This window comes from Diabrotica virgifera, chromosome 1 (assembly GCF_917563875.1).
Source record: "Diabrotica virgifera virgifera chromosome 1, PGI_DIABVI_V3a".
NCBI classification, from domain to species: Eukaryota; Metazoa; Arthropoda; class Insecta; order Coleoptera; family Chrysomelidae; genus Diabrotica; species Diabrotica virgifera.
The window spans coordinates 26340743-26364070 of NC_065443.1; the positions used below are offsets into that span (position 1 = coordinate 26340743).

The 23328-nt window shown below is 32.5% G+C and overlaps 1 protein-coding gene across 1 annotated transcript in view; it reads left to right on the forward strand.

The window, feature by feature from the left end:
• LOC114328867 (dedicator of cytokinesis protein 7) overlaps positions 1–23328 on the forward strand; it is a 139635-nt gene that overhangs the window by 105738 nt on the left and 10569 nt on the right. The window contains exons 17-22 of the mRNA XM_028277835.2: positions 7529–7681; positions 7738–8139; positions 8195–8484; positions 12495–12666; positions 18092–18272; positions 21673–21839. Of these exons, the coding sequence (XP_028133636.2) occupies positions 7529–7681; positions 7738–8139; positions 8195–8484; positions 12495–12666; positions 18092–18272; positions 21673–21839 (1365 nt within the window). The remainder of the gene's footprint in view (positions 1–7528; positions 7682–7737; positions 8140–8194; positions 8485–12494; positions 12667–18091; positions 18273–21672; positions 21840–23328) is intronic.

The following is a 23328-nucleotide window of genomic DNA, read 5'->3' on the forward strand; positions in this document are numbered from 1 at the left end:
ATATGTATTTACCACAGCAGCTGCCGGCTACACTGTTTCTCTTTGTCTCTAAGAGTGTGAAACAAAGATATCTATCTGTAATATAAGTGTCAAAGTCATGTTGTCCCATAGAAGGTTATGTAAGATTTCTGTTTGTTTATTTTTTTCTTCTTCTTTTATGGCCTTTGGGAGCTGTGCCCATTTATCCAGCAACATTTCTTATAATTAACGCCTAACTAAACCTACCATACAACAAGACTATTACGATGCTAATCGGCCAATCAATGATAGTGAAGGGAAAGTGAAGTTAAAAAATAAACTGTCGTTAACATATAAACTTAATAAACAAACTATAATTTGAAAACATTAATATGACATTATATTTAACCTCCAATATTATGACAGGCATCAGTTACCATTTACCATCTCACCAAATATAGTAAGTAATGACGTTATAATATACTCGTCACTACTTCTAGCTAATGAAATGCTTGCTGTAATAGGAATGACATGTCAAGAAAATCTGATTATTCACTATATATTTTTTCAAATTTAAAATATGGCAACAATGGGAAAATTGCGTGCGAGCCTTATTGTTTGACTTCGACCATACATAACATTATTTAATGGAATTCACATAAAACTGGCAATTCTGGAAAGATCCGGTGATAGTTAGATTGCCAGCAGCAAATGTTGATTCATGTTTCATTGTCTGTGTGTCAAATTTACGTAAGGAAAAGCCAGATCCAGAAGGTATGCCTGCCAGCATCCCTAAAACCTCAGTTTTTGAAGATATACTACCCTCTCTATTATATCCTTCCCTCATGTTGCTTCAACGTTGTCATACTTTCTCCAGCATCTGTGTTCGACGCAGACAGTGGAGCTGTATACTTGTCAGGATCGTTCAAACCCAGATATTTTGCAATGATGTAGGGGATTTTTCCAACTGGTTGTACCGTACAGTGACCTTGTCTATACAGTGAGCACATAAAGACTGGAATAAATTCATTTTCTCGAAAATGGACGATTTTGGAAAAACATACCGAAACAAGTCAATTTTTATTTTTAAATTACGACTTTTTGGCCTAAACTAGTGACGTCACCCATCTGGGCGTGATGACGTCATCTATGATTTTTTTAAATGAGAATAGGGGTCGTGTGATAGCTCATTTGAAAGGTAATTCAATTCTCTATTGAGTAATATAACCATTAACATAATTATTTATATAGGGTGTCCAAAAAAATTTTTTTGGATCAAATTTACTGACATAAAAAGAAGAATACAAGTAATTTATTTAATTCAAAATAAAATTTAGCACTTTCAGAAAACAGAAAAAAATGTTTATTTGAACAATAATCATTGTTTTTTGCTTAACTTAAATGTTCAAACTGTCGAGAGGAAGGTGGGTGGCTGCTTTGATACTGAATTTAAGCAAAAAACAATATTTATTTGTCAAATAAACATTATTTCCTGTTTTCTGATAGGAGTAAAATGTATTTTGAGTTAAATAAATTACACACATACTTCTTTTTATGTCAATAAATTTAATTCTAAAAAATTTTTTTTGGACATCTTCCCTGTATAAGTAATTATGTGAATATTTATATTACTGAATAGAGAATTGAATTACCTTTCAAGTGAGCTATCACACGACCCCTATTCTCATTTAAAAAAATCGTAGATGACGTCATCACGCCCAGATGGGTAACGTCACTAGTAGGTATGATATATATGCCAATAAGTCGCAATTTAAAAATAAAAATTGACCTATTTCTGGATTTTTTTCCAAAATCGTCCATTCTCGAGAAAATGAATTTATTCCAACCTTTACGTGCTCACTGTATAGACAAGGTCCACTGTATTGTCAGATGTTGAGACTTGTTAAAGATGCTTAGATATGAAACCTGGATATTTATTCCTGTTTCATCGACTTCGAAAAAGCGTTCGACAGGGTCCGACATGAAAAACTAATAGAATTATTGAAAAACAGAGATATACGACAGACGAGATTTACGAATTATCATCAATCTGTATTGGAATCAAAAGGCCAATATAAGGATAGAAGAACAAGAATCCGAGAATATTGATATAAAGAGAGGAGTAAGACAGGGTTGTGTTCTGTCGCCGCTACAGTTTAAGCTGTACAGTGAAGCCATATTTCAGGAAGCGATAGCGGAGCTAAGTGATGGAATCTCTATAAACGGAAGAATAGTAAATAACATAAGAATCGCTGATGACACCGTTATAATGGCAGACACCCTGGAATCGCTACAAGAATTGCTAAATAGAATTAACGATTATTGCATTCGATACGGACTAAAAATAAACAAGAAGAAAACTAAATTTATGATTGTCTCAAAAACAGAACATGGAAATGAAAGGTTAATGATAGAGCAAACCCAAATAAAAAAAGTTGAGACATACAAATATCTGGGAACCTGGGTTGATGACAAAAATGAACAAAGCAAAGAAATTAAAGTCCGAATTGAAACTGCAAGGCAAGCATTTATAAAAATGAAGACACTGCTTACAAACAAAGACCTTCAGTTGCCTCTCAGATTGAGGGCTCTAAGATGCTACATATTTTCTATATTGCTATATGGAATGGAAGCTTGGACATTGAAGATACAACACATAAGAAGAATAGAAGCGTTCGAAATGTGGTGTTACAGAAGAATATTGAAAATTCAGTGGGTTCAAAGGATTACCAATGTTGAAGTGCTACGACGTTTAAATAAGGAGTTATAAATTATGAAAAGTATAAAAACTAGAAAACTAATATTTGGGTCACATTACCAGAGGAGAAAAATATGAGTTGCTGAGAATTATTATGCAAGGAAGGATCGAAGGAAGAAGAAGCATAGGAAGAAGACGCATCTCCTGGCTGAGGAACCTTAGAGAATGGTTTAACTGTAGTTCATTACAACTATTCAGAGCAGCAGCCAACAAAGTGATCATAGCCATTATGATATCCAACCTCCAATAGGAGAGGGAACTTTAAGAAGAAGAAGAGACTTATTAGGCTCAAACTATTCATTTTGTCTTCATCAATAATGGTATAAACGGGCCTTTTGTCGGTTTTTGTCTCTGGTACGTTTACCTCAAAAACTCATTTTCTATCTGCTACGTGAATAATTAGCATATTCACCAGTTCTTGCTGGCAACATCCACCAAATATTAATGCAACTTTGTACATTAAAAACCTCTCATTGTATGCTTCAGGATAAATTTTTGAAACATCTCTAGACAGCACTTTAGACTTTTTTGGTATCCTTTTGACCCTTGCTTTAAATATTCGCTTAATATATGGTAATTAGCGATGTAGTATGATTTAGTTAGACCCAAACCCAGACATCCAAAGTGAAAGTTATCCTCCAACACCAAATTGTTCTATATGGTCCACATAATGTTCAGAAAAAAGTCACACCATTTTGAGCGTCGGGTTTGGGGGGAGAGGGGGAAGAAATCTGCAAATTCGTAGTTTTTTACGTTTTTCGTCAATATTTCTAAAACTAAGCGGTTTAGCATGAACAACCCTCTACACAAAATTGTTCTACATTAAATTTGAAATAAAAAAGGCCCTATGCATAACCCTTCTAAAATGAACGGTTCGAAAGTTACGGAGGTAGTATAGTATAATTGGTCCAAAAAAAGGCCTAACCCAGACATCCAAAGTAAAAGTTTTCCTTCAACACCAGATTGTTCTATATGGTCCACATATTGTTCAGTAAAAATTTACACCATTTTGAGCGTCCGGTTTGGGGGGGAGATGGGGGAGAAGTCGGTAAATTAGTAGTTTTTTTACGTTTTTCGTCAATATTTCTAAAACTATGCTTTAGCGTAAGGAATGTTCTATAGGAAAATGTTCTACGTAAAATTTAAAACAAAAAGGGTTCTATACATAATTGTTATAAAATCCACGGTTCCAGAGTTACGGAGGGTGAAAAATGGAGGTTTTCGATACTTTTTATATTTACCGATTTCTCCCCCCTCTCTCCCCCCAAACCCGACGCTCAAAATGGTGTGACTTTTTTCTGAACATTATGTGGACCATATAGAACAATTTGGTGTTGGATGATAATTTTCACTTTGGATGTCTGGGTTTTTGGTATCATATCATAAATATTGCCCAAAAAATATAAAAAGTATCGAAAACCTCGACTTTTCACCCTCCGTAACTCTGGAACCGTTGATTTTATAACAATTATGTATAGAACCTTTTTTGTTTTAAATTTTACGTAGAACATGTTCCTATAGAACATTCCTTACGCTAAAGCATAGTTTTAGAAATATTGACGAAAAACGTAAAAAAACTACTAATTTACCGACTTCTCCCCCATCTCCCCCCCAAACCGGACGCTCAAAATGGTGTAACTTTTTACTGAACAATATGTGGAGCATATAGAACATTTTGGTGTTGGAGGAAAACTTTTACTTTGGATGTTTGGGTTAGGCCTTTTTTTGGACCAGTTATACTATACTACTTCCGTAACTTTGGAACCATTCATTTTAGAAAGATTATGCATAGGGCCTTTTTTATTTCAAATTTAATGTAAAACAATTTTGTATAGAGGGTTGTTCATGCTAAACCGCATAGTTTTAGAAATATTGGCGAAAAACTTAAAAAAACTACGAATTTACCGATTTCTCCCCCCTCTCCCCCCAATCCCGACGCTCAAAATGGTGTGACTTTTTTCTGGACATTGTATGGACCATATAGAACAATTTGGTGTTGAAGGATAACTTTCACTTTGGATGTCTGGGTTTGGGTCTAACTATACCATACTAAATCTGCAAATTCGTAGTTTTTTACGTTTTTCGTCAATATTTCTAAAACTAAGCGGTTTAGCATGAACAACCCTACACAAAATTGTTCTACATTAAATTTGAAATAAAAAAGGCCCTATGCATAACCCTTATAAAATGAACGGTTCGAAAATTACGGAGGTAGTATAGTATAATTGGTCCAAAAAAAGGCCTAACCCAGACATCCAAAGTAAAAGTTTTCCTTCAACACCAGATTGTTCTATATGGTCCACATATTGTTCAGTAAAAATTTACACCATTTTGAGCGTCCGGTTTGGGGGGGAGATGGGGGAGAAGTCGGTAAATTAGTAGTTTTTTTACGTTTTTCGTCAATATTTCTAAAACTATGCTTTAGCGTAAGGAATGTTCTATAGCAAAATGTTCTACGTAAAATTTAAAACAAAAAGGGTTCTATACATAATTGTTATAAAATCCACGGTTCCAGAGTTACGGAGGGTGAAAAGTGGAGGTTTTCGATACTTTTTATATTTACCGATTTCTCCCCCCTCTCTCCCCCCAAACCCGACGCTCAAAATGGTGTGACTTTTTCTGAACATTATGTGGACCATATAGAACAATTTGGTGTTGGATGATAATTTTCACTTTGGATGTCTGGGTTTTTGGTATCATATCATAAATATTGCCCAAAAAATATAAAAAGTATCGAAAACCTCGACTTTTCACCCTCCGTAACTCTGGAACCGTTGATTTTATAACAATTATGTATAGAACCTTTTTTGTTTTAAATTTTACGTAGAACATGTTCCTATAGAACATTCCTTACGCTAAAGCATAGTTTTAGAAATATTGACGAAAAACGTAAAAAACTACTAATTTACCGACTTCTCCCCCATCTCCCCCCAATCCCGACGCTCAAAATGGTGTGACTTTTTTCTGGACATTGTATGGACCATATAGAACAATTTGGTGTTGAAGGATAACTTTCACTTTGGATGTCTGGGTTTGGGTCTAACTATACCATACTAAATCTGCAAATTCGTAGTTTTTTACGTTTTTCGTCAATATTTCTAAAACTAAGCGGTTTAGCATGAACAACCCTACACAAAATTGTTCTACATTAAATTTGAAATAAAAAAGGCCCTATGCATAACCCTTCTAAAATGAACGGTTCGAAAATTACGGAGGTAGTATAGTATAATTGGTCCAAAAAAAGGCCTAACCCAGACATCCAAAGTAAAAGTTTTCCTTCAACACCAGATTGTTCTATATGGTCCACATATTGTTCAGTAAAAATTTACACCATTTTGAGCGTCCGGTTTGGGGGGGAGATGGGGGAGAAGTCGGTAAATTAGTAGTTTTTTTACGTTTTTCGTCAATATTTCTAAAACTATGCTTTAGCGTAAGGAATGTTCTATAGGAAAATGTTCTACGTAAAATTTAAAACAAAAAGGGTTCTATACATAATTGTTATAAAATCCACGGTTCCAGAGTTACGGAGGGTGAAAAGTGGAGGTTTTCGATACTTTTTATATTTACCGATTTCTCCCCCCTCTCCCCCCCCCCAAACCCGACGCTCAAAATGGTGTGACTTTTTTCTGAACATTATGTGGACCATATAGAACAATTTGGTGTTGGATGATAATTTTCACTTTGGATGTCTGGGTTTTTGGTATCATATCATAAATATTGCCCAAAAAATATAAAAAGTATCGAAAACCTCGACTTTTCACCCTCCGTAACTCTGGAACCGTTGATTTTATAACAATTATCTATAGAACCTTTTTTGTTTTAAATTTTACGTAGAACATTTTCCTATAGAACATTCCTTACGCTAAAGCATAGCTTTAGAAATATTGACGAAAAACGTAAAAAAACTACTAATTTACCGACTTCTCCCCCCCAAACCGGACGCTCAAAATGGTGTAACTTTTTACTGAACAATATGTGGACCATATAGAACATTTTGGTGTTGGAGGAAAACTTTTACTTTGGATGTTTGGGTTAGGCCTTTTTTTGGACCAGTTATACTATACTACCTCCGTAACTTTGGAACCATTCATTTTAGAAAGATTATGCATAGGGCCTTTTTTATTTCAAATTTAATGTAAAACAATTTTGTATAGAGGGTTGTTCATGCTAAACCGCATAGTTTTAGAAATATTGGCGAAAAACTTAAAAAAACTACGAATTTACCGATTTCTCCCCCCTCTCCCCCCCAATCCCGACGCTCAAAATGGTGTGACTTTTTTCTGGACATTGTGTGGACCATATAGAACAATTTGGTGTTGAAGGATAACTTTCACTTTGGATGTCTGGGTTATGCCATCTTTTGGATCAACTATACTATACTAATGTTAGTATTCTTATTTACAATAATTAAAGTCTTCTTTACCATTGAATATTTGGACCATAAGGAACTCAGAGAAAACGTTTCAGCGAGATCGCTGAAGTATCCAAGTAGCACAGTTTGCTTACTCCTAACTACGATATAACGACCATATTGTCTACTCTGATATATATTGCCGCCTCTATGATAAATTTTCTGAATTTTTTAAAATATTTAGATTGTGAATACGATAACAAACTAGTATGACATAAAAATTTGTATGCACCGTGGGCGTTAATAGATGTGTAGGTATACCCTTGGACGACTTACAAACACTCAGGCGGGAAGAGAGACCCTCGTGTTTGTAAGATAGTCGCCCTCAGTCATAAACATCTGCTTAATGTCCTTTGTACATAAATGACATAATATATCTAATATTTTGCGTTATGTTTTAGTTTCATAGTGCCTTATTTGACGAAGAAAGTTCTCACTGCGCTGATCTTTGTCTACTATTATTAAAACACTGCGGATCTCAAATAGCATCCGTGCGGTCTCAAGCAGCGGCCTCATTGTATTTATTGATGAGACAAACATTCCAAATAGGAAACGTAAGTGGAATCTAATCAAGATAAAATGAAAAATACAAAACTTTTGTTGATTTCAGAATTTTGCAAGAGTAAAAATGCAAGTAACGATGTCATTGAGTAGCCTAGTAGGAACTTCCGCTTCATTCAGTGACGATTCATTGCGAAGATCTTTAAAAACAATTTTAGAGTATGGTGAACGAGATATCGAACTTCAAGAAACAACATTCCCAGAGCAAGTACGAGATTTAGTTTTCAATTTACACATGATTCTTTCTGATACAGTGAAAATGAAGGAGTTCCAAGAAGATCCTGAAATGTTGCTTGATTTGATGTATAGAATCGCTAAAGGATATCAAAATTCACCCGATCTTAGACTAACGTGGTTAGCCAATATGGCACAGAAACACATGGAACGAGGCAACCATACTGAAGCTGGAATGTGTTTGGTACATTCCGCAGCATTGGTGGCTGAGTATTTGGTAATTTAATGATGTGCGCTTATTACTAAGAATGATATAAAATATTATATTTTAGGCAATGTTGGAACCCCTTCCCCATCTTCCAGCAGGAGCAGCAGCTTTAGAAAGAGTTAGTCCTAATGTTCTTAAAGAAAGTGCCGTATCAGACGATGTTTTGAGTCCAGAAAAAGAGGGAGGATGTCTAGGTTCCCATTTCACTGAAGCGGGATTACTAGGTTTACTCGAACAAGCTGCTAGCAGTTTTAATGTCGCAGCTATGTACGAACCCATGAACGATATATACAGGGTATTAATACCAATTGCCGAGCATAATAGAGACTTTAAAAAGTTGGCAAACATTCATGGGTAAGTATATTATTCAAGGAAATATTAATGAACATTGGATAAAAAAGAACTTACAACAATCTTTTACACTAACACTGTTACTAATAAACCAAGTATAAAAGTTATACTGAGAATAAATCAGGTATAGGCAAAATCACTATCAATAAACATGAAATAACTTAGATATAGGTTATACTTGGTATAAGAATTTAGTCCAAGTTTATACCGACCCACACCCTTGTGTAAGTCTGGTGTAACCTATTTTAAGACTGTCAATGTCATCAGAGGCAAATAGTTATTTATGTACCAAGTCAGTAAAGTGACTCTTTATCAAACGAGTCTGATATTACGAGCAGAGAGAGCGAGGCGAGTAACAGACGAGTTCGATAAAGAGTTTTTACTGACGTGGTGCATACAAAATTTTATCGCCAATCGTAAAAAACATTAACATTATTTTAATGAAAAGAGAGTGTGTGTACTTTGTACTCACGTAAGAAGGTATACTTCTATTATTATGATTTCAACGAAATAAATATATTTTAAACAGTTTACTTAATTGTATTTTTGTTTAAACATTAAATTAATTTAATTACTTAAAATAATTCCCAAAATTAAAAATAACAAATAGTTATGTCAGTGTTTATGAACTCCCCGCAGTTGCTAGCCTCCCGCAGTGGCTTTTCCCTTGATGAATCGTAGAAAATCTAAATAAATATACCTATATTTTTATAAAATATTATTTACTAACAAGATCTATCACCGTCCTAATATAATCGAATTAACAAAAACACCATTTTACACTTTATCTGAATTAATACCTAACCTAATATTTAAAAAATTTTAAAATTTTAGACGAAATAAACATTTCGTATGACAGTAATTACAGAATGCGTTTGCGTGACGGCCAGTTTCGATGTTCGTTCTCGATAGTTGTTTATCAATATTGAATACCTAATTACTAAAAATGTGTAAAGTTTTGATTTATTTTGTATGAATATAAGTAATTGCAAAATAGTACAGAATTTCACTTTTTGACGTAAATTTAATTAAGAATAACGTAAATTTTGTACAATATTTTTAATAATTCCAATAAATAAATTTTAAGTTCACTCAAATAATAATCGATTACTGCCATCGGCCACTTACATTCAATCTCGGTTAATTTGATTAATCGCGGCAGGTAAAGTAAAATTCTTCTTTCAGTACAATAAAGTGTTACTTTACTGCCGCAAATGAGGGCAAATGAGTACAATAATGAATGACTTTAATGACGGTTGGCGATAAAATATATTATCTTTTGATTTATTTTGTAATTATACGCTATGAGCTCGTAGGTAGAGGGGATAATTAAAAATTCGCGAGCGCCAGTAGTAACAAGTCTGTTAGCTTTTACTGGAAATTTGACATAAATGTCAAAGAGATTAATTTAAAACATTGAAATAAAAAACATTAATAGGAAATAATATTAGTTCGTCAAAGCTGTGGTGTATATTTTTACCTTAAATATACTTACGTTTTAAATACTGAATTTAGGTTTTTTTAATATTTCGTAATATGTAATTATAAATTAATCTAAGCGCCATCTACACGATAATTGTGAAAGTATCCGAAGTAAGAAATTAATATTTTTTCATTAATAGAACGTTGTTCTGAAGCTATTTCCTTGTGGCATTTTTATAATTACGTATTTTTTTTTTTTTTTTTTTTTTTTTTTTTTTATGGGAAATAAGCCACAATTTTACTAAAAAATGAATTTATTAACGTTTCGAAGCCCAAATCGGGTTTCTTTGTCAAAATACAAAATACTGAGTATTTTGTATTTTGACAACGAAACCCGATTTGGGCTTCGAAACGTTAATAAATCCATTTTTTAGTAAAATTGTGGCTTATTTCCCATAAAAAAATACGTAATAGAACGTTAAAATGATTAGCAAAATCTTTAAAAAATCGATTACAATTTAATTACTTTTTTGCGTTGTAAATATTAAGCGATAACAATTAAATAATAAATTTAAAAATTACCGGTGAAAGTTGCATTAGTAATCCGCTAGGAGCGACACCAGCGAAGCTCAGAGCGTATATACCTAATAAAAAATGTGTTCAGGATGTGTTGCGGCTGTCGAAGAAGTTGATAATTTAATTAACATGATAGAAAATACACGAAAAAGGAAACTTTTTAAAGATAGAATAAATCCCTTTTCACAATACACCGATAAGGAATTCAGAATTAAATATAGGTTTTCTAAAGATGGTGTAAGGTTTTTATAAAACTTAATAGGTGATTCACGTATTGTGAACAAGCAAGGAGGCGGCTATCTTCGTCTCTATAGTCCAGAGAAAAAAGGTTTTTGTCGGGACACTTGAGCGTTTAAATCGCTACAGGCAAAAATGGGGTAATTAAATAATATCTTATTTGGGGTATTTATCTTTTAGTATATGAGCAAAGGTTTAAAATTGCAGTTTTTTAATTTTCTTCCGCTCATTTGCTTCTTCGGAAATTGCAAAATAAAACTAAAATTTAGAAAATAAAAAATTGCTATACCTTTTGAAAAAATGAACTTAAGACTTTGATATTGCATGAAAAGTTGAGTCCAACGCTCCATATAATGCACAAAAAATTTCAAGATGATTCGTCAATTAGTTTAAATTTTATTCAATTTGTTTATCCCAAAGAGCTTTTTTGCAATCTTATTGTTCAGAAAATAATACTGATACAGTAATTCTGTGGAAACCATATAAAATAAGAATACTTGTATTTTAAACGTGTTTAAAAAAATCAATAAAAACTCATTTTTATCATTCCGAAAACATTTTACAAAAGTAGAGTCAATTTTGGCTTATAAACAATAAATAACTCTGTATTAATATTGACTGTAGACTAAACCTACTTTGGGATAATTTAAAAAGCGGATATTTTTACACGAATTTACACAGTTACAGAGAAAAATCAGAATTGACATATTTGGCACAATATATCGTTGTTCTATGCATTTGTGCAGAAGATTGCGACGTTGCCAAACTATTATTTCGGAATAAAATGGGAATACTTATATCTAACTTACAGTTGAGTCCGCGAGTCTTTACCCGTGCGTCATCATTTAAAGCATACGAAATAAGTCGGAAATCTATTACACGCAACAACAACTGACATAAAGTGGCTACTGTTCCGATTACGGGTTTTATTATAAAATTTGACGTTATCAAATATATACAATGTTAAATGTAAGTTTTGCTTCAAAATTTTTTTGTGCAGAATTACAGCTACATTTGAAGTAGCTTAATAAATTCTTTTATTATTAATGATTAATAAATAAATAAACAATTTATAAAAAAATTCAATAACATATTTTATTTTTGTTATTTTATTCACTTTGACGGAAATCTAAACACAATCATTTCTTTACTGTGTGAATGACGTTAGCTTTGTATGTTTTAAATATTATTTGCCAAAATATAATTATTTACCTTAAAATTTCAAAGCCCAATATAAAATTAGTTGTGAAAACAACTGTTTGTGTAATATAAAGAAACTTCAAAACGCAAAAATTCGACAAAAACCGCAAAAAATTCAACTGACTGACAGCCATAAAAGTAAACAAAGCAGAAACGTCAAACAAATTGTGCTTAAAATATGAAAACATACCGAATTGTCTTTTTTTGTACCTATCTCTTTTCAATGCACTGCACTGAGTCTAGATGGTTCATAAAAATAACATGTGTTTTTACTTAATAACAAACGGCAGCTGGTTTGTCATGAGTTTCATGCGTGGAAGAGAATGATGCTAGATAAAAAGTATGTATTTTATCTCGCCAGGTATTAATGACGCACGGGTAAAGACTCGCGGACTCAACTGTACACCGAGTTTATTAGTAACAAATTATTTTCGTACTATGTCTACCTTATACTTAGGATAACTATTCTAGATATAAATACGGAATAACCTTAGAATACGAGTGTTTTATTAGTAACAGTGTAAGTATTTTATACTATTTTAATATTTTATAAATAACAAATGTTTTTTATCTTTCAGTAAATTGCACGAGGCATATACAAGAATTGATCAGTTGTCAGGTAAAAGAATGTTTGGAACCTATTTTCGAGTCGGATTCTACGGATCTAAGTTTGGTGATCTAGACAGAGAGGAATTTATATATAAAGAACCAACATTGACCAAGTTACCCGAAATCTTTAGTAGGTTAGAGGTAAGTGGAAAGCAGCATTAGGTAATAGTTACAGTTACAGCTGATTAGTAAAAAAACTGATACGACTCTTGAAGCGTATTTTGGAGAAAATTGAGCAGTGTATTTTGAAGGATAAATACTTATTATTTACAGACTGTCACTGCCAAATCTTTAAAGTCAGATAACTTATTCTGTTCAACCTCAAAAAATGGCTCCACATGTTAGCAAAAAACTAAAAGCAAGAATTGTAACGAAATTAGATGATTGATCACTGTCTGCCGTAGCGAACCATTTTAACGTAAGCGGAACAACAGTTTTTAATATTAATAAAAGATGGAGAGAACAAGAAACTCTCGAAAGAAAGCAAGGTTCTGGAAGACCAAAAATATCTACCGTTCATGAAGATCGTACGCTTTTGGAGAGATTAGAAGAGAAGATGCCTTTTGAAGATGCGAAAACTGCAAGAATTATGTCACAGTTTCCGGGAAGAAAGACAACAACTTGGCGCAAAATTAAAGCATCGCATGTCTTAGGTACCGAACTGCAGCAAAAAGACTGTGGTTCTGCTTATGTTAAAATGTTTTGCTGCCTCTGATAGTGCCCAGTTATCTTTTAATTTGGTTACAATTCTTGCTTTAATATATTGTTAAGTTGTTTGTTTTATTCCTGAATCATAATAAGAATAATAACAACAACTCTATTTTATGTAAAAACTATCATTTATATACCGTTTATAAAATGCAGGAATTCAAAATAATATCAACAACATTAAGACCTTAAGGGGATGGGTACGTATTTTCGGCTGCAATGCTATTCAAATGGGAATTAATTTTTTTTTTCGAATCCTGAGAAAACTAATAAGGATTTTTGAAAAATTTAAACGCAGAATGAAAGATTACGTTCTTACCGAGGGCAGAAAGTCCCTGAAAACTTCTATAATGTTTATTTTAATAAATTACAGGGGTGAAAAACTAAGAGAAAATGTAGTGTGATTTTTAATTTCAAATATCTCATTCAAAAGAAACTTTTTATTTATTCTAAGGGACTTTCGGCCCTCGATAATAATTTAGTCTTTCATTCTGCGTTTAAATTTTTTTAAAATATTTATTAGTTTTTTCAGGATTCGAAAAAAATGGACACCATATCCGTGGTAATATTTTCCAAATCGAACATTCGCTATCTTTGTCATACAACGCACTGAGTCAAATAGAATATGATGACAAGACAGTGACAGTTTTAAATATTTGACATGGCATCGGGAATATTTTGATTTGAATTAATTTAAGACGTGAATTTAATAAAAAGTTATTTATTGTTTATTATTTATGGAACATCCAAGCAGAGAATACGTCAGGATATATTCTGTGATCCAAGTATTTTTTTGTTAAAGATGTTCAAAATTGTAAGCGTTCCATAGTAACAATATATTATTAAAAAATCACTTTAACACTTTTCCTCTTTTCTCGATTGAGTATTAGTTTTTGTTGTATATATAAATTATTACAATCACTGAATACATAGTTAGTGAAAAAATTATCACATTTATTAACCGAATTAATAATTTGCAATTATACAAATAACAGTTATCCAAGAACATTCAAAAGCCATCTCTTTAAAGTTAATGATAACATTGTCAAGTAGAATGACATTCTAGTTGTTAGAAAAAGTTTCTAACATAAGGATAATTATAATTTCTACTTATATATTCTTAATAAAATTCGTCGCATTCTTGACTATTTCAAAACGAACACATCTGCCTTTTGTAGTTTCCAAATTAACTAACTCCGAGAAAACACTGCTTCTCGCGGGTGGCCTCACTTTTGAGTCGGCGATACAAGGAGCTTTGCACTATGAAAACATTCGATGCTAAGATACATCCTGTTTCCCACAAGCTCGGTCAAAAATAAGAACAATCTTATACCTTTAACTAGACCATGTGTGATTTAAGCTGTCTCGATGTTGGATTTATGTTTCGTAAAATCAATAAAGGCCTTTGTCCCTTTATAGAGCTGTTTATTTCTGAAACGTAAATTAGATACGCATAGGACTTTGATAAATGAGTCCCCCTTCTTTTTTGCGAAACCCGAAGGAAAGAAGAATCCTTATGTTTTAGTCGGTTTTAGTTTCTCAGTCACTTATTAGCCACCCTTATGGCTATTCGCTCGCGTTTTTAGTTCAACTCGGAATGTATTCTCTCGAATGATTACATTCTCACTTCACGGCTCGCATTCTCTTATTACATACACATTAGACGGTTTTTCACGCGAATTATCTATTCTCTCACTCTTTATTAATCACATACTTGACTCTTAAATCGCGGTTCACTTTACTGTCAATTCTACATAGTAAATATATGTACGTTATTTTTGCAGTAAACCCAATAATAATTATATTGTACATTAATTGTAAATAGTAGTGATTGTGTTAAATAATATATTAATTACCCCACACGTTTTTCAATCATTTCAACACCGATTTACACCTTGCTTCGACTCGACAAAGATTAGCAGAGTCTACTTATCAACCACTAAAGAAACTGGTTCCCCTCTTGTGTGACGGACAAGAGATATTCACCAGGTCCATTTAATCATTGGTGAAGCGTCCTGCACACTAGTAATGTTTAGATATCCATACCAGTGCGAATTTTACTACACGTAATTTGCCGTGTAAAGACAGAAAAGTAGGGATAGCCATAAAATATTTGCGAATTATGTACCGATGGCCTTAATAATTATTACAATTTATGAATTAACATGTAATCAGTTGTTTGTTTATTTTATTATTTGTCTGTCATAATAAATATAATATAATGTCAGACCAATCATACACTGCTCAAAATGATCAAATCTTACTAAGAGTCGTATCAGTTTTTTTAGGAACCAGCTGTGCATCAACGGCAGAACACTACCATCACCATCATTCTACATCCTTAGTAAGACGTGCCCTGATCTGTCTGTTTCTCCAATTGTTATTGTCGTGCCAATCTTCCCCGTTTCTGGGTCTATAAAAAACTTCTACCTCAGTGCTGGCCTGCTTCTAGCTCTATTTCACACAAGTATTGAAAATAGGATTCGTGTAAGAGGGTACTTTTCATTTTTGTTCTTGAGAGGTATCATATACATGTTAGCCTAACTATCTTTAGGAATGGTATATACATCCCTGTTGTCAACTGTTTCTTTTTATTTCTTATAGATTTTAAAGTTATATCAGGGTCTTTGAATGTCGTTTCCACAAATTGAAGTAGTCCATGTTATCTAACCTTATGCCACCACTGATAGGCTGAATGTCTTAAGTATGTTAGTATGGTTTTGTTTTCTTGTTTCTTTTCTTTAGAAATTTGTTTAATCCAAAGCAAAATCTGTTCGCTAGTAACAATCTCCTTTTCATTTCCTCCGTTGTGGAATTATTAATAAACACTTTTTTAAATCTATGGTTGATGCAAGCAATCAGGACCAGATCATCAGTGTATACCACAATTTGCGTTATATATACAGGGTGTAACAAAAATACAGGTCATAAATTTAATCACATATTCTGGGACCAAAAATAGTTCGATTGAACCTAACTTACCTTAGTACAAATGTGCACATAAAAAAAGTTACAGCCCTTTGAAGGTACAAAATGAAAATCGATTTTTTCCAATATATCGAAAACTATTAGAGATTTTTTATTGAAAATAGACATGTGGCATTCTTATGGTAGTAGTATCTTAAGAAAAAATTATAGTGAAATTTGGACACCCCATAAAAATTTTATGGGGGTTTTGTTCCTTTAAACCCCCCCAAACTGTTGTGTACGTTCCAATTTAATTATTATTGCAGTAACATTAGTTAAACACAATATTTTAAAAACTTTTTTGCCTCTTAGTACTTTTTCTAAAAGTCAGTTTTTATCGAGATATTTTGAATATTAGAGGCAAAGAGGCAAAAAAGTTTTAAAAACACTGTGTTTAACTAATGGTACCGCATTAAAAGTTTAATTGAAACATACACAAACATTTGGGGGGTTTAAAGGAACAAAACCCCCATAAAATTTTTATGTAAACATATTAAAAAAGAAGCCGCAACTCGATAAAAGCTGCCTTATCGAAAAAATACTGAGAGGCAAAAAAGTTTTAGAAATATTGAGTTTAACTAATGGTACCACAATAATAATTTAATTGGAACGTACACAAAAGTTTGGGGGGTTTAAGGGAACAAAACCCCCATAAAATTTTTATGGGGTGCACAAATTTCACTATAATTCTTTTTTAAAGATATTCCTGCCATAAGAATGCCACATGTCCATTTTCAATAAAAAATCTCTAATAGTTTTCGATATATCCGAAAAAATCGATTTTCATTTTGTAACTTCAAAGGGCTGTAACTTTCTTTTTGTGCATATTTGTACTAAGGTAAATTAGGTTCATTCGAACTATTTTTGGTCTCAGAATATGTGATTTAATTTATGACCTGTATTTTCGTTACACCCTGTATATACAGTGAGCACGTAAAGGTTGGAATAAATTAATTTTCTGGAGAATGGACGATTTTGGAAAAAATCCCAAAACAGGTCAATTTTTATTTTTAAATTACGACTTTTTGGCATATATATCATACTAGTGACGTCACCGATCTGCGCGTGATGACGTCATCGATGATTTTTTAAATGAGAATAGGGGTCGTGTGATAGCTCATTTGAAAGGTAGTTCAATTCTCTATTCAGTTATATAAACATTAACATAATTAATTGTACAGGGTGTCTAAAAAAATTTTTTTTTTGATTAAATTTATTGACAAAAAGAAGATGTATGCAATTTATTTAATTCAAAATACATTTTACTGCTCCCAGAAAACAAAAAAAAACATGTTTATTTGAAAAATATTCATGGCTTTTCGCTTAAATTAAATGTTTAAACTGTCACGAGGCTGGTGGGTGGCTGCTTTAATATTGAATTTAAGCAAAAAACAATATTTATCTGCCAAATAAACATTTTTTCCTGTTTTCTGATAGCAGGAAAATGAATTTTGAATTAAACAAATTACACACATTCTTCTTTTTATGTCAATAAATTTAATTCAAAAAAAATTTTTTTGGACGCCCTGTATAAATAGTTATGTTAATGTTTATATTGCTGAATAGAGAACTGAATTACCTTTCAAATGAGCTATCAGATTATCCATATTTTTATTTAAAAAAATCATCGACGACGTCACCACGCCCAGATGGATGACGTCACTAGTATGATATATATGTCAAAAAGTCGTAATTTAAAAATAAAAATTGACCTGTTTCAGGATTTTTTTCCAAAATCGTCCATTCTCGAGAAAATGAATTTATTTCAACCTTTACGTGCTCACTGTATAGTTTGCATAACATAGGATTTATATACTAGGTACATCTGAAAGATCAATTTAAAAAACTGCGTAAAATACATGTCATTTCTTACATTTATTTACTTTTTTAGAATTTCTACAGTGAACGATTTGGTGCTGATAATGTAATTATAATAAAAGATTCAAATATAGTAGATATCAGTTCTTTGAATCCGGATAAAGCCTACATTCAAATAACGTACGTGGAGCCATATTTCGAACAATATGAACTGAGATATCGCCAGACACATTTTGATAAAAATTTCAATATAAGTAAGTATTTTTATTTTCATTATCGTTTCGTGTAAAAGGATTTGGGCATGTCAGGTTATTAAATATTCTGGGTAAAAAATGGGATAAAAATGTGTAGACGTGAAAATGAAAATTAAATAAAATATAAACTATAACGAGTATAAGTGTTTAAAAGGTATATTAAATACAACAAAAAAATACCTAAAATCGTAAATATCTAAAATGGCATACTAAGCCTAAAAAATTGTAAATGTCTTGTTGGCCAAGATGGTTTCATGAAAGTATTTAACAGTTCCTTTAGTACTAGCTACCATGAAGAAATTGAGAAGATCATTTGTGTTTTTATACCCTCTTTTCTTTTTACAAGAAGTCATTTCAAATAATATGTAGTTTTTTAAATGAAACCTTTCAGAAAACTTGTGTGCAGGATTATCAGCATCCAAAATAAGAGCAAAACATATTCATTTAATTTTTAAATGTCTTACAAAACAAACATTACGTTTGTTTTTAAATAATTAGGTGACACCGATTACTCAACCCAAGTGCACTAGTTTCAATAACGCTTTGTCAGCTATTCAATAGTATTCTTAATTCACGGCCAGGTCATGTCAGCATTAAAAACATCAACACTTTCCGAGTTTATTTATACATACAGCCAAAGCATCGGGGATCATTATATTTCATTATTTTATCGATTATCATTCGTGATTCAGATACATCATTAGATAGTTATACCTCAAGCCCACCAACTCGTTACAGATATATTTAGAAGTGATCAATAAATATAGTATGAACAAATAGTGTTTTACCAAATCAACCCTCTCCTCAGGGTAACTACCCCGTAACTTATGGAGTTCTATTATACTTGCTCAGAATTTATTTAATGTATCAAATGCTTTCCTTTGAGTGATATTCATCCATCATTTCCGTCCCAGTCAATATCTGGAACCATCAGCTTCTTTTATTTTCATTCAATTTGTTGCAACTTTTTTTGAAATGAAGATGTCAATCAAATCAGACGTTTTATTTTTATCAGTGGGCCAATATGTGGGTTTTCCAGTTGAGTGCCATTTCCCCATAGACGTATATTAACGTAGACTGAGTAGTCTGTAGAGCTGTGACGACATCATCTTTTTTTTTCGGTGCTCGTAGTGTCTCTATCTTACATCAAGTAAGTAGCGTCCCTTCTTGGTGGGAGAGAGAGAGTGAGAAGTTTCAATGCGCTAGAGAGAGACTGATCGAACAACCTCAATAAATCTTACGCGTTGATCAAGCGTGTTGAGTTCAGCCACTAACGTTACGTCATATTTTTTTTGTTTTGGCACTTATAATAGGTGCCTGGATGATTTCAGTCTCTATAATTTGTGTCGGATTTGTTTTAGTTCATTCAGAGAAAGTCATATAATATATGACACTCATATAATATATACACTATGAGTGTATATTATACACTCTGATGATAGCTTAGGAGCTTGAAACCGGTTCGGGTGTTTATGGCACTCTCTGAATGAATTGAAATATAGGACGTCTCTAGTTTTAGTTTTACAACAAAATTATTATTTATTTCTATTAGTTTACTCCTAACAGAGTATGCGGGACCAATTTTTCGTTGGAATTTTTGCCACGCTGAGCAGGCAGGAAGTGAGATGCAATTCTCAGATCTCCCCTAACCTTCTTTGTCTCAGCATTCGTATGGTTTGCAAATTATAGAAACCGCGAAGGCGTTACCAGAAAATTGGTCTCAATAAAAGTTTTATTTTAATATTACATATTTTTCATTTTATTGAAGTAAAACTTTCGCTTGTTGTAGGCAGATGCCGTCACAGCACCCGTATCGCGTTGTTTTACTATAATTCGATACTAGCAGTTGGATTTGTTTTAGTTCATTGTGAAAAAGTCATATATGAGAGTAAATAGCACAGAAAGTATGCACGCCAATGGTGAATATAAAATTCTTAATTGTATGTCAAAAAATGCGCAATAACTCTCTTAAAACCTACCAAATTTCATTTGCATATCTCAACCGGTTTTAAAGCAATAAATAAATCGTCAGTTTGTAAGAAAAAATTCAACATCCCGTATCTCGAAAACGAAGCATTTGCGGACATACGATTATAAAGCAAACTGTCATTAGTTTTTAATGCAGAAATGTCCCTTAAAGTTTGTCTCGCTTATTTAGAAACACCCTGTACTGATGAAGAACATGGCTAGTTGTTAAAGTACCTAACTTTTGTATTGTCCAACATAAGCGAATGAATCAAAAAACAGAATGTTAAGAAAACCTGAGGCTATAGTGGAGTTTTAATTTCAGTATTTTATAAATGCTAGAATATTCCACAGGGTGTTGCGCACTTTGAGAAAAAAACACAGTTTGATTCGTACACCCGGTATACAATGAAAATTTACCTGTTTAGCAACAATATTATTGCAGCGATATTGTTAAAGAATAAGGCTATCACATATTAAAAAATTGCTTATATCGAGCAAGAGGTTTAGGAGATACGAGCCATCAAAAATTACCCATTTTTTGGTGTGCCCGTTTTCTCTGACGCGCAGTGTATAATCTGTCTTTCGAAGTGAATTGGATTATTTTTTACTATTACTGCTGCTCGTCCACTAGATGTGTTTCTAGGGTGAAGATCGTGATATATTTTATATCCTCTCAATTTGAAACACTGGAATGAAGAAGTACTCTCTGTTTAGGAAAAAGAATTTGTCCTTTTTTCTTACGCGAATTATCGTGGACGAATTATGGACGGAATCCCCATATTTGACACTAATGTAAACATATCCATTTTAGGTCTGGATCCCGCGTATGAAAAAAAAGTTGATTAATAGCAAGCTGAAAATTTGTTAATAGCTTAAGGGTGTCTAGTCGGACAAACTTTGATATATGGGAACACTGGAACAGGGGAAGTTTTAATTGTGGAACAGGTTAAAAATTTGGAACGGTCAGACCACGAAAACGGCACATGTATTTTGTCCGACAGAACAGACTTAAACTCTCCGAATAGAGATTAAACTCTCATGCAAAAATCAGACTGCTATTTATCACCAAATGGGCGTTTTAATGAGTGGAACATGTAGAAAATGTCAAATGACAGGAATTATGGCAGGTGATAAATAGCAGTCTGATTTTTGCATGAGAGTTTAATCTCGGTTCGGAGAGTTTAAGTCTATTCTGTCGGACAAAATAAATGTGCCGATTTCGTGGTCTGACCGTTCCAAATTTTTAACCTGTTCCACAATTAAAACTGTCCCTGGTCCAGTGTTCTCATATATCAAAGTTTATACGACTAGACACCCTTAAGCTATTGACAAATTTTCAGCTTGCTATTAATCAACTTTTTTTTCATACGCGGGATCCAGACCTATTATTATCAATTTATATTAGTTTGTAAGATTCATATTTATTTTTCAGAACGATTTGTGTACGCCACTCCTTTCACTATGACGGGGAAAGCACACGGAGAGTTGAAGGAACAATATAAAAGAAAAACTATACTTACCACTGCTGTCCACTTTCCTTACGTTAAGACAAGAATACAGGTTGTTTCTAGATCTCAGATCACACTCACACCAATTGAGGTAAGTTGTTGAACACTACAATGACAGAGATATTAATTTTACACAAAATTCCAGTTCTATAATTATATTTTCTGTTTAAAATTTTGGTCACTTCATTTTTTAGGACATTTAATATTTTGATGTAAAGTATTGATTTAATACATAAACAATGTACGATTATCAGTACTTAGTTTTCTCAGTACAATTATCTGCAATATTGGAATGGATTAATTTGATACTTGCACGTCATCATTGCAAGTGCGTTTCGTTTATTTTTTCTCAGCAATTGAGAATTATTGTATTATCTTTCTCAAAATTTGTATAAGCACAAATATTTTTTTTAAATAAATTCCACAAGGAAAATGAATTCCTGTAGTTGGCTGTATACCATGAATCACAAAAAATGTAAAATTTGTTTGTAAAAGGTATATTTAAAAATATCCCTAAAAAGGGCTACATCAAGACAACAAAAGTTTTCGGAATAAGAATTCCATCATCAGGTTTTAAATTCAACAAAATAATAGGGTCAATACCCTTTAAAGTAGTTAAAGTTTATAAAGATAGTACATATTGTTATTTTAAAGTTAGGAAGTTTTAAATTTTCTTAGATTTAACTTGCAACATATCACTCTCCCCCACATATGGGTTGCATAATAGGGTTGAAACTAATAGAGGAACAATGAAGTCCGTCAATAGACGGACAGTTCGTCTCTGGACATTGCAACCCACATGGAGCAGAATTATATGTTGCCTGAAGTTAAATCTAGGAAAATTTAAAACATCCTAAATTTAAAATAACAATATGTACTATCTTTATAAACTTTAACTACTTTAAAGGTTATTGACCCTCAGGCATGCTATGTTGAATTTAAAACCTGATGATGGAATTTTTATTCCGAAAACGTTTGTTGTCTTGATGTAACCCTTTTTGGGGATATTTTTAAATATACCTTTTACAAACAAATTTTACATTTTTTTAAATAGTAAAAGTAACATCGTGTTGTTATTATTAATTTTTTATTTGTAATTCAATACAGCATGCCAGTTTAGTTTCGGTGACGTTTCGATGTGATCTGATTTAGTGACTTGACTTATCATCTGATGATGATAAAGATTTTGAATTAGATGATGAAAACTTCCTACCTATTTCCAATAACATTGGCTCAGATGAGTCTGTAGATATTCATGTAGAAATATCTACTAATGTTTTAGAAGTTTCTCATCAGAAAAACAGAACAAAAGTGTTTTAGTAGAAGAAATTTGATATAGCAATGCAACAATAAAAAGATTATAAACACCCATTTTGATATTAAATTCAAAATATCTGAGTGGTTGAAAACAACAAATTTTCTTTATCATCAACCATTTAGAATAGTTTTCGTACTGTGGATGGCAGTTATTACCTATTACAGCCAGATGCCATTTTACCCAGTATTTTTTGCTGCCGTTTCGGATTACTAAGGACCACGAAAATGTCTTCATCTTTCCCATGACTGAGATTTCGTGGTTT